Source organism: Dendrobates tinctorius, unplaced genomic scaffold (genome assembly GCF_039654945.1).
Source record: "Dendrobates tinctorius isolate UK_male_01 unplaced genomic scaffold, ASM3965494v1 ptg000035l, whole genome shotgun sequence".
Taxonomy (NCBI): Eukaryota; Metazoa; Chordata; class Amphibia; order Anura; family Dendrobatidae; genus Dendrobates; species Dendrobates tinctorius.
In genome coordinates this window covers 33,551,350-33,563,932 of record NW_027361703.1, presented here as the reverse complement: position 1 = coordinate 33,563,932, position 12,583 = coordinate 33,551,350, and the positions used below count along the sequence as shown (strand labels likewise).

The 12,583-nt window shown below is 41.9% G+C and overlaps 2 protein-coding genes across 3 annotated transcripts in view; one reads left to right on the top strand and one right to left on the bottom strand.

The window, feature by feature from the left end:
* AASS (aminoadipate-semialdehyde synthase) overlaps positions 1 to 12,583 on the top strand; it is a 99,999-nt gene that overhangs the window by 27,931 nt on the left and 59,485 nt on the right. The gene's annotated exons all lie outside the window — the stretch shown is intronic.
* Positions 25 to 2,380, bottom strand: LOC141087806 (uncharacterized). The gene is made up of 5 exons (XM_073573652.1): positions 2,276 to 2,380; positions 1,782 to 2,160; positions 1,549 to 1,705; positions 1,061 to 1,426; positions 25 to 43 (listed from the first exon to the last, which is right to left on the bottom strand). Exons 1-5 carry the CDS (start codon positions 2,297 to 2,299, stop codon positions 25 to 27), a joined length of 945 nt encoding a protein of 314 aa, XP_073429753.1. The 5' UTR covers positions 2,300 to 2,380.

Genomic DNA, 12,583 nt, shown 5'->3' with positions numbered 1-12,583 from the left:
TTTGTACCAAAATATTCCCATTTTTTAAATTCCTGACAAAGCTCTTTTAAAATTGAACAAAAATTATCATTTAGTAAAAAACTTTCTACTAAATCATGTAGTGTGGTGTGTAGAAAATAATATAGGGGCTATAAAGCGGTATCCAAGGACCTTCCACAGTACTGCCCACCAGCAGGCCTCCCCCCACCGCCACACACGTACGTTACTCATACATGTTCTTGTACACACACTCCCATACATTCACATACTCACACACACCTACTCTCACACAATCACTCACACACTCACACTCATTGAGTTTTATACATCGCCATGTAATATTAACAGTAAAAGAAACAAAAACATTTGATAGACTGAAATTTTTTTTTTATTTTTATCAGCTTTAGCTGGAATTTTTTCTTTTATATTTTTGTAATAAAACTTTTTTATTGGTAACAACAAAACACATTAAAGATTGGTGTAATGTGTATCGGAAATAGTTTTGGAGGGGCTCTCAGTTTGGACCACTTCAACAGGGGTGTTATGGGAGGATGTAGTTTGTGAGGGGTCAGATAGCAAAGGACAAGGTATAGGAATGGAGAAAGAAGGTGAAGGGGTGGATAAAGCTGATGAAGGGGTGGAGAAAACAATAGACGGGGGGGAAACTAAACTGTGGGTGAAGGACGGTTGAATTTGGGATGTGGAAGGAGACTGTATGTATTGGGAAGGGAGTGTAGGTTGGGAAGGGAGTGGAGGCACGGATGCAGTTGGGAACTGGTACGGGGAAGCAGACTGGAAAGGGGCAGGAGGTTGGTACTGGGGAAAATGGTATGGTACAGGAGGGGTAGGAAGGACCGGGCCTGGAGCATCTACTGGGCCGGTTGGAGGGGCTGCTGATGTCACCTGTGCTAAGGCCACCTGGCATGCTTGCATTACATGCAGCTGCTGTTCAGGAGTTAGGTTGTCCAGCCGCTCAATCACAGCTTTGAAAAAAGAATGATGCGGCGCTTTATTTGCATCTAGATGCATCCTTTCAACACGCGTGCCTAAATCAAGCACCTCTCTAGTAACAAGATTGAACCCAGCAGACATTTGCTGGGTCATGACTTTCATAGCGTTTTGAAAGGATGCATGTGGATTCATAAACTCTGCAGCAAACTGCCTTTCCTGACCCCGCTGACGCAGCCGCCCAGAACTCAAAGGTGTTCTATAGAGGGCAGCTGTGTCAGAGGGCTGAGGTAAAGGAAAGCCTACCTCGTCAACAGCAGCTTCATGTAATGAAGCCTGCACAGATGCTCCAGCAGAGGTGGATGGGGCTGAGGGATCACACACAAGGGAAGGCAGGGAGGGTGCAGAGGGGTTGGGTATGTTGTGGTCCATGGTGACGGCCTCCTGGGGGATCGCTCCAGAAGGGTTCAATGCAGGCTCCCGCGTGCTGCTGAAGGTGCTGTTGAAAAAAGTAGAAAAAAATAGACATTAATATCATGATATTCATTAGCCCTGGCTGCAAAAAAAAAGATTACACATTTGACCATTTTTTATTTAGTCACTTCTGGTAGGAATGTTTACCTTCTTGTCACCATAGTTGATCTCAGGAATGACAGGGCTTCAGAATACTTATAGCGGCTCCTGCGTCCTCTTGATCCGCTGGGAGCCTGCATCTCTTTGTTGAACTCCTTCTTGAAGCGATCCCGCATTGACCGCCACCGCAACTGAACTCTTTCCCCTGAAAATTGAAAACACAAAATGATTAGGATCAAGCACAATACATCCGGAAACATTACTGAAATGTGAATACTTACGCTGTTCTTTCTGTGCCCGAGAATGGAGTTCCTCCCAGTTAGATACCACAGCATGGCACACTTCCTCCCAGAGTCGTCTAGTAACACTAGCATCTGCATGGAAGCGGTCCGCCATATTCCAGAGCGGCTCACGATCTCTCACCATATCAATCAAGAGGTCCACATCAATAGCCACATCCTCACTGTCGGAATCGTGAGCACGCTGTGAAGCCTGTTTAAAGACAAAAAAGGTAAACATAACAATCACAGCATTATGTACAAACCTTATAAAAGTCCTAAAAAAAAAAATCCTTACTCTATGGCGACCGCCCCGGCGTGGTTGCCGACGACTCTGGGAGGCACTTTGAGGAACTCTCGGACGAGCCACAGATTCAGAAGCCTATAATGAAAAAAAAAGAAGAAAAGGAAAATTAAATGCTGTTATGTTGATCTTGTTTTTAGGTCCAGTGATGTGTAAGAACATGTTTTAGTGCAATTAATGCAGAGATACTTACATGCGGGGAGCCCACTCCAGGCATTTCTCCGCTACGTCCGTCTCCTTCTGAGAGACCCTCTGGTTCAGCTTCCTATTAAACAAGAATGCATATATAGGGTTATGTGTACCAAGAATGTTCTGGCAATAAAAAAAAAAAAAAAAATACCTCATTTCGCTGGCGATGTGAGGGAGGGCTCCCAGAAGAAGACATGTCTGGCTGAAATTCTGTAATGAAAACAATTGTTACCTACAACACTAACCATATTCAAAGCTTTCAGGCCTGTATAATTACAATATGGGTTGCAAATTAGGATTTTGCAGTAGTGTCCTGGGCAAGTTCCTGCATGAAAAAAGCACGATGTAGTTTAGATTTGTGCTGTGTGCAACATTTATTTTTACAATCAAACAAAACAACAAAAATAGTAAAAAATAAGATTTTTTGAATTCCACTCTCACCACCCTATAAAATGCAGCTTGGACAACAAACCATCGCAAAATTACTATGTATATACTCGTGTATAAGCCGCACCGGCCCAAAAATTGGGAACACATAAGCCCAATGTGTAATCCATACACTATGGCCCCATATGCTGTTCCATAGAATATGCCCCCATATGCCAAAAAAAAAAAAAAAACCTATTGTGGGTCCATCGCCCCTGTCTGCCACTTCTTGTGTCAGTGACTGTTCATCCAGCAGAGGGGGACACGCACTTCTCACATCAACGTACCCACTGAGGATGCAGCAGAGACCGCAGTGAGCAGCAATGGACCCAGGAAAGGTGGATATCACTATGCTTGCAACGCACAGATTCAGGAATGGTAACGTTACCACTGAAGACAGGAAGGGAGACAGTGGAGAAGCAAGCAAGGCTACAGATATGACAGCAGGATGATCTGTGACACCCCTGCTCCCCCTCTGACCCACAGGGAGATGACCCGTGTATAAGCCAAGAGGGGGACTTTTAGCACCAAAAATGGGAGTAACATCTTGGCGTATACACGAGTATATACAGTACCTCCCCCTACAGTATTTACACATAAATTCACCCACCCACCCACGCAAACTACTTCACACTGTCCTTCATAATTAGAATCCCTCCCCACACTGATGACCACACCTGAAACTTTTTAAAAACAATAGTACAATGTATAAACAACATACATGTGTGTGTGTGTGTGTGTGTATATATACATATACATGCTGGGCAGGCAGCAGCAGGTACAGCATGGGACTCCAGCGTGGTGGCGAGCAGTGACAGCAGTGATGGGGGTTCTGCGGCAGAGGGTTCAAGTGGCGTTTGTGGGGGTCATGGTGGTGACAAGTTTAGTTGGGAAGGCGGCAAGACAGTCGCTGGCTGTGACGGGCATGGGTGCGCAGGCATCGGCAGTCACACAGACAAAACGAAAACCTATGCTTGCAAGAAAATTTTTATACTCACACTCAAACTCCTGCTCGCTGGAGGTCCAATAGTGGATGGCTGTCAAAAATCCAGTTGGTTGCTGGATGTCTGGCTGGCTGGTGTATATGTGGCAGAATCCAGTGGCTGTGTGTGTCTCCAGTAGCTCTTTCTCCTCTGCATTAAGGGTGATGAATGCCCTCTCTCTACCTTTCCTATAGGGTGGGTGGAGATTGGCAGGTGTTTTTCCCCAAATTTGATACTTTTTGGAGCATGCTCAGTGCAAAAACCGGATCCGGCGCCGGAATCAGGCAAAAACCGGATGCCGCCGGATCCGGCGGCCATAGACTACCATTATTAAAAAAACGTATGTCGCCGGATCCGGCGTCATCCGTTTTTTTACCGCAGACAAAAAACGTTACATGTAACGTTTTTTCCAGACGCCGGACCGGCTGTTTTTGCCGGATCCAGCAAAAACCGGATACGCCGCATAGGCATCCGGCGCAATGCGGCAATAATGAAACTCTATATGGAAAAAACTGGATCCGGTGGCAACAGGCGCCGGATCCGGTTTTTACACTTTTCGCCGCATCGCGCCTGATGCACAAAAACTGATGTGTGAAAGTAGCCTAACAGACCAGGTGACACTTCCTTTCCCTAAACATGTGACTTAAGAAGGTAATTGTTTTGCACCAGAAATTTTTAGGGCTGAATATGTATGTACATGCTAATTTTTAATCAAATAAATAAGGCAGCACTCTGTAGCGCCATAGCTTGCAAACATGAAATATGAAAGTTGACCTGCATAACTGCATTAGAAATATGAAAAATTGAGAATGCTTAGCGTATAAATTGGCCAATTCATGTGTACCTGGAAGCAACGTTAAGGCGATTCTCGTGTTCCAGAAAAAAAGCCAAAGGTGGGTGAATACTTTTGAAAGCCATTGTACTGCTTGGCTTATTGATTTGTGCAGAAGCTCCATGTCCTGGAGAGCCTTCCCTATGTTAATTGTCTCTTATTCTGTATATCTTATCATATTATTGTAGTGTAGGGAATAACAGGAGATCACTGAAGTGCAGATAATCTCTTGTATGGTCATAATATGGCGAGTTAGCCCATCTCCCTTTCTTATGTTACCTTGTTTTTAGAATAGGTAAGGTATTAATAGATTAGTTTATTGTCTATGCAATATTTTATTCACAGTTTGCCTTTCCTCTGGTAGGCTCTGTAGCCCAAGGGTATGTGAATTGTGCCATCATATTTTCTGTCCCAGGACATTTTTTTTTGGAATCCCAGTCAGCTCTGGTATGGCCCATGATGCTAGCACATCTACACTATTAAGTAGTTTGCACTATTTTTTAGGCATTTTGGATAGTGGTGTCTTGGTTCCCTGTATAAGAATAATTTTAAGGGATTATAGAATAGATTTGAAAGTCTTTTTTCGTTTTTTGTGAATTTTGGCTTTGGGACCCGTTTTCATATCAGATATTTGATTTTTCTGTGTTTATTCAATATATTGCAGTGAACTGAGGTGGTAGACTTGGTTTAGAATTGTGACCTCAGCATAAAGAAAAAGCATGAATTCCCGAAACGGCACGTGTGTTAGTTCTAGCTCACTGTCTGCAAAACATCTGATGACATGTTTCAGGCAGCGGACACAAAATAGCAGTGAAATATATGTTGGCTAGGGTCAGCTTGTGGATTAAGTGAAGGATGCAGAATACTGCAGTCCTGGGACTGTAAGGCTGTGTGCAAACAGTATGTTTTTGATGCGTTTTCCCACGTGGAAAAGGGCCAAAAAATGCTATGGAATCCTTATACAAGCTAATTCCATGACAATCCTGAAGTGTTGTGCACATGATCAGTAAATTTCCTTTGAGTATTTGCAGTGCATTTTTTTCTGCAGCATGTCAATTCTTTGTGCATTTCTGTAGCGTTTTTCACCCATTGACTTCAATTGAGTCAGTCAGATCCGCAGCCAAAATGCAATTATAAAAATGTTTGTGGCTTTGCTGAGTTTTTTGTTTGCGTTTTTACCGGCTGGTAACGTTACCGCTGGCCAGAGTACTGCGGGGTCATGCTGTCAGATGTCAGCATGACCCGCGGTAACGCTACCGCTGGTAAGAATGTCAGTCCTCTGAGCGCTGTGGGGACATGCTGTCAGATTCAGCGTGATCTCGCAGCTCTGACTGTGACCTGCAGCGGTGACCTGCAGTAAAAAGCTTAACGCAGGTGAGCAGGCGTGGGCTGATGAGTCTACTGCTGTCAATGATAATAACAGTGACAGCAGGTGCCACTGATGGGAGACGTAGTCTCATCATTCGGCACCTGTGCACACAGTTTAAAAAAAAAAGTAAAATAATTCAAATAAAAATAAAAATAATTAGTCACCTAACACCAAACCCCGATGCCCTTGTCTCCTTGGAAAAAATTTAAAATAATAAACCACCATATACTCGTCCGCTGTAGTCCACATAATCCAGAATGTCCCACGGCAATCTCGCGTGTAGAACAGTCCCATCGGGGGATGAGACTGCTCTACCCAGCCGCCGGCGATACACTGCAGGAGCGATTACCTTTTGTCAGTGTATCACTGAGCTGCCGTGAGAGAGGTCACTGGAGTTCATCAGCTTCGGTGCTTTCACTTACGGCACCACCGCAGCATGAGAACTTAATGTTGTGGGACATTATGGATTATCTTCTCGGCGGACAGGTGAGGAATATTGTGGTTTATTATTTTAGATTTGTTGCAGGAGATGTGGATTAGGCGTTCGGTGAGTATGGTTTAATTCAATAAAGGAGTCTGTCATTGTTTCAAATAAAGGACTTTATTCTGGGGGTCTGTTTTTATAACACTATGGGGTTACTAATGGATATAGACGCCTCTCCATTACTAAACTGTGGGCTTGATGTCACCTGACAATACAAAGATGACTTCAATCCCACAAATATGAACCCCACTTTCCACCGCTACAGGGCAAGTGGAAAGAGCAAGGCTAAGTGCCAGATTTGGCGCATCTTACAGATGTGCCTTTTCTGAGGCAGCTGAGCGCTAATGATTTTGGTCCAGGAGGGAACCAATTTTAATGGCCCCTTCCTAGGCTATTAATATCAGCCCGCAGCTGTCTGCCTAACCTTTGCCAGTCAGAATTTATAGGGGGACCCCATGTCAATTTTTTTTCTGGGGTCCCCCTGTAAACTAGACAGTAAAGGTTAAGCGAACAGCTGTGAGCAGATATTAATAGCCTGGGAACTCTTATGGCAATTGGCTCCTTCCCAGAATATTAGCATCAGCCCTCAGCGGTCAGCTTTCCCTCTGCTGGTTATTAAAATTATGCGGGAGCCCACACATTTTTTTTCCATTTTTTTTTTCTTTAAAGTAAACAGTTGCTATTTGGTTACAGCCTATGTAGGTTTGTTATGTTAATGCTCCTATATAGGCTGGTGACAATGTGTGTGTAAGTTTTGTGTTTACTTATCGGCTAAGTAATGGGGGTGTCGGGCTGACACCTTTTCATTACTAAACCTAGGGCTTGGTGTCAATGACAGCTGCTGACACCAAGCCCGAATCCCATTACCCTGATGCCACACTGCATCTGAATAAAACAGGTGGTGTTGAGCCAAGAAATTGCATCACAAAACTATTTTTTTTAAATATCTTTATTTAGCTCAAAAAAGCCTTCATTACTATACAAAAACACATACAAAAACCTGCATTTTTGCAGCAGAGTTCTTGCTGCCCGGAGATGCAGAAACCTTGCAGAAATTTGTGCAAGCAAATACTCAACGTGCGCACATAGCCTAAGTCTGAATCATGTGGCCAGTGGCCAGTGGCCAGTGGACTACTTTTCTACATATGAAGCGATATATTCTCTTGATATTTAACAGATTAAATTTATTTACTTTTTTAAGGTCTGAGAGAAGTTATTGCGTGGAAGTTTACAAGAGGTTGATACTTCTGTAAAGATCACTTCTCAGCTGTTCTCATATTATTATCATCACCCACAGGACTACAGTGGAAAAAACTTACATTTAGGTTTACTTTTGCCCACAAAATTGTGTATATCATTGAACGTGATCACGTGGCTGTTTAACCGCTTAGATGCTGCTGTAAATAGCGACTGTGGCATCTCGCATGGCCCAATGGGCCTGAAATGACTACATGCCAAAAAAGTTGTTGCCAGATGTAGGGATCAAGGTAGATGTGTTGGATTCTTTTCGCAACAACTTGTTTTTGCATAACACTAACTTTTATGAGTATTTCGTTAACCTACCCAGCCACCAAGACAAGTGATCTATATTGTTGTGATGATCCATCCTTCAGCCCACTCCTTAAGTAATAAGTGTTTAGAGGAAGCTGTGACTTCACTATTTTGGAGGGTAGTTTGAGGCTTGTTGAATAAAGAAGATGTTGGGTTTCTACATACGTATTTAAGGTGTAGGCATTATGGATGTATAGACTTCTTCTTGCTTATGTTCTGTGTTAATAGGAGGTGCTCATTTTTTGAGCAGACTGTAATGTAACGACAGGTCTCGCTACAATATCGGCCAAGTTGAGTTTTCTTTATTAGCAAGGGGATAGCTGCTCATAACATTTGCTTAAATGTCCTAGTTCTAGTACCTGAACACTCTTATTTTGAGTGGTTTATGAATATAAAGGATGATATTCATTGTAATGAAAGCAAATGCTACATAATGGCAAGTAATGAATAACAACGCCTGAATAGTAGTCGTGCAATATCTGAAAATAGTTTTTTGTAGTGTAACCATTGACTTTATGTGGCTACATTTTCTTTTAAATCCTTAAAAAAAAAAATGTTGGACTTTTTTTTAAAGGACGTTTAACAATTAAAGAGTAATTTGTTTGTAACAACAGTATTTCTTCATCTTCACTTGTATTGGGGTCAGCTATCTGAGCATTATTGCATTTACTGGCCAATGTTGTTCAATACATGTAACGTTCAGAATGAAAGTGTTTTGTTCCAGTGATTCAAGGACACCTTGTGTTACCACAAAGATACAGTCTCTCTTATTAGTACAAACTGACAGAAAGACTTATCATATTCTTTTCTTTCACTGCAACGCCTTGAAAGCATGAAAAGAGGGAGACAGACCATTCTTTCCTCTATACTGTACCCAGTTCACCCCACTTGAAACTGAAAAGAAGTAAAACTTTAGATTTACTTCAAGAAAACCAATGCCAATGATATTGCTGAGCAGTCTTCTGTAGAGAACAGGACAATTGAGGCCTCGTGACTGGTGTTAAAATTTTTAACTTCTGTTTTTTTTTCCTCTTAAAGGGAATCTGCCAGTAGGTTTGTCCTACTTCATCTGAGAGCAGCATAATGTAGGCAAAGAGACCCTGAATCCAACAATGAATCACTTTTCAGTTTACTGGGTGCAGTAGATGTAATACAATCAGAGTTCTTAGATGTTAAGAATGCAGCAGAGCTGAGAAAGCTAACCCCCAACCACTTCAGGCTCTGTATTTACATTCTTTATAGACAGTGAGCAGTCCAGGTGATAAAATGTTCAGTGTAAGTACACAATAGCACACAGCCTGACATGTGACACATAGTTCAAATCTGTGTTTTAACATCACCTTCGTGCTGTCCTCAGATTGCATAGAAAAAATACCTGCTTACAGATTTCCTTTAACAGAAACCTGTCACAAGTTTTTTTTGCTTATAAATCATGCCCATCACATTTAACATCATGTGAATTGGCGTCCTACAACCCCTTAATATTCTCAGACATGCCCCTGCATACCTCAGAAATAGTATTTTAAACTTGTGCTACATTGGATTGTACATTGCGCATTCCTGTCTGATTTTGGTTTCTTCAGATTGCGATCAGCACTGCCTGGTACCTTCAAATGCCGCTCCGGTATGTCACGTCGTCCTGGGAGCTCTGGGGTTAGAAAATCATTACATAGTGTGAATCGCAGATGTTCAATTTATCCTGCGTGTTTAGACTCCCATATTAAATGGATTTTGTTTCCTTTGATGTTGAAGAGGTTTACAACCCTTTCTATGCTGCTTTGAAACATTCAGCTCCATCTCACAGCTGCTCCTGACATGGTCATTCCCTGTCTGTATAAAATCTGGCCACACCTCTTCCTCGCCAGTGAAACTTTACTTCCTTGTTCGCTGGAGTTGCTGTGCCGTTGTTGGAGATCATTGTTGCTGCTGGAGAATGTTGTGTTCTGTTTTTGGGTGCATGAATTCCTCATTGTTCTATTCTCATTGAGCTTGTACTTTTCTACCCTTCCCTATATACCTCTTTTTATACATTTGGTTGGGTGTTTGGAAAGTTAGTTGCTTTTTGTTATTCCGGTCTGTCTTGTGTTTGTACACTAGCATTTCTTTCCCAGGCCTCCTGGGGGAGGGAACAGCTTAGGGTACAACAGGAGAGCAGTAAGGCTATGTGCGCACGTTGCGGATTTGCTTGCGCAAATGTCTACGTGGATTCTGCATCTCTTGGCAGAAAACTCAGTGGAAATTCCACGCCTTTTTGTGCAGATTTCATGCGTTTTTGATGCTGATTTACATGCAGATTTGTTAGCGGTTCCGCAGATAAGAATCCGCAGACCAATCCGCAGTGTGTGCACATACATTTGACACTTACCCTTTTAAAGAAATCCTAATACATTGATCATGTAGTCTCTTCTGAAAGCTGTATGCTACAGAACAGAAGTTGAACATATTAAAGGGAATCTGTCAGTAGGATCAACCCATCTAAGCCGTCTATATGGTCATGCTGGTCATAGAATTATTGAATCATAGAATGTTAGAGTTGGAAGGGACTTCTAGGGTCATCGTGTCCAACCCCCTTCTCAATGCAGGATTCCCTAAACCATCTCGAACAGATGTCTGTCGAGCCTCTGAAGACTTGCATTGAAGGAGAACTCGCCACCTCTCATGGCAGCCTGTTCCACTCATTGATCACCCTTACCGTCAAAAAGTTTTTTTCTAATATCTAATCTGTATATTCGCCCCTTCCATTTCATTCCATTGCTCCTCGTGTTTCCATGTGCAAATGAGAGTAAGGATGATCCCTCTACAATGTGACATCCCTTCAGATATTTGTAGACCGCTATTAAGACTCCTCTTAGCCTTCTTTTTTTGCAAGATAAACATTCTCTGAACTTGCTCCAGTTTATCAATGTCTTTTTTTTTTATTTATTTATTTTTTTATAAATGTGGTACCCAGAACTGGACACAGTATTCCAGATGAGGCCTGACACAGGAGGAGTAGAGGGGGATAATTACTTCATGTGATCTAGACTCTATGCTTCTTTTAATACATCCTAGAACTGTTTGCCTTTTTCATGCTGCATCACACTGTTGACTCATGTGCAGTCTGTGAACTATTAGTATATCCCAGTCTTTTTCACATGTGCTGAAATTTTCATTTTTCTTGCCCAGATGTAGAATCTTGCATTTTTCCTGTTAAATACCATTATATTAGTCGCTGCCCATTGTTCAAGGTTATCTAGATCCTTCTGAAACCTTTGTCTTCTCTAGTGTTTGCTATCCCTCCTAGCTTTGTATCGTCTGCAAATTTGATTAGTTTACCTTCAGTTCCTTTATCTAGATCATTTATAAAAATGTTGAACACTGGGGCCAGGACAGAGCCTTGTGGTACCCCACTTGAAACACTTCCAGTTGGATGTACAACCATTAATAAACACTCTTTGAATATGATCACTGAGCCAGTTATGAATCCACCTAACCGTAGCCTAGTCAATTCCATACTTGGTCATTTTTTTCAATAAGGATAGTATGAGATACTTCAGCAAAGCATTTGATAAAGTTAAGATATACTGTAGCTACTGAATTTTCCTGATCCACCCAGTCAGTGATTCCATCAAAAATGGAAATTTGATTAGTCTGGCATGACTTGTTTGCTACAAAATCATGCTGGCTCTTGTTAATTACTGTATTCTTATCCAAGTACTTGCATACATGCTGTTTTAATAATTTGTTCAAAAATCTTTCCTGGTATAAAAGAAAGGCTCACTGGCCTGTAATTTCCTGGCTCTGGGGATAACATTTGCCCTTATTCAATTTTCTGGGTCTTCTCATGTGCTCCAGGATTTTTCAAAGACTCTGATTAGTGGTTCTGCAATTTCCTCTGCTAACTCTTTCAGTTACCCTAAGATGTAATTCATCTGGACCAGGAGATTTAAATTAGCTAAGTGTACCCTCTCCATGTCTCTGTTTATAGATAGTGTAAATTCTTTTATTCCTTCAGTGGCACTGTGAAGATCTGTTGATGTTGCAATTGCTTTCTTAGAGAACACAGATGCAAAATGGGAATTTAAAAGTTCGGCCTTCTCAAAATCATCTTTGACCACTTCACCCTTTTCTTCCTGTAAAAAACCTATAACATCTTTTGACTTTTCTTTTGCTTTTGACATACCCCCCAAAATCCTTTTTTTATTACTTTTGAGCTCGCTTGCAAGCGTAACTTCATTTCTGGCTTTAGCTCTTCTCATGCTTGCCCTGCAATCCCTGCAAACAGCATTATATTCTTTAGATAGGATCTCCTCTTTCTAAAAAAGAAATAAAAAAAAAAATAATAAAAATTAATATATTAAGGTAGCGCTGTCATTCAGGTAGGGGATACTCGCTTGGCAGCCAATAAATCACATCCGGCACAGGTTTCCTAACATAACTCCAACAGTCCATGTGGTTTCTTAGGCATCATAAACCAGGAACAGCAACAGAAAGTTCATATAAACAGCATAGCGTCCATGACAGCTTCACTCTGCTTATCCTGTGGTCACACAGGTTGTGCAATGTCCAGTACACAGGTTCTCTAGCCTCAGAATTATATCCCCTGTCCAGGTTTACCTCATGGCTGCTTCTCAGTGCAGACATTCATTCCCTCCAGGGAACTCTCCCACACACATCTCACGTGTACA

Bases quoted from the DNA above. Each gene is read 5' to 3' on its own strand.
- LOC141087806 (XM_073573652.1), bottom strand. From the start codon at position 2,299: ATGCCTGGAGTGGGCTCCCCGCAT. The intron at 2,161-2,275 runs GTAAGTATCTCT...TTTTCATTATAG, and splicing joins CTGGAGTGGGCTCCCCGCAT to GCTTCTGAATCTGTGGCTCG. The intron at 1,427-1,548 runs GTAAACATTCCT...TTTTTTCAACAG, and splicing joins TCAACTATGGTGACAAGAAG to CACCTTCAGCAGCACGCGGG.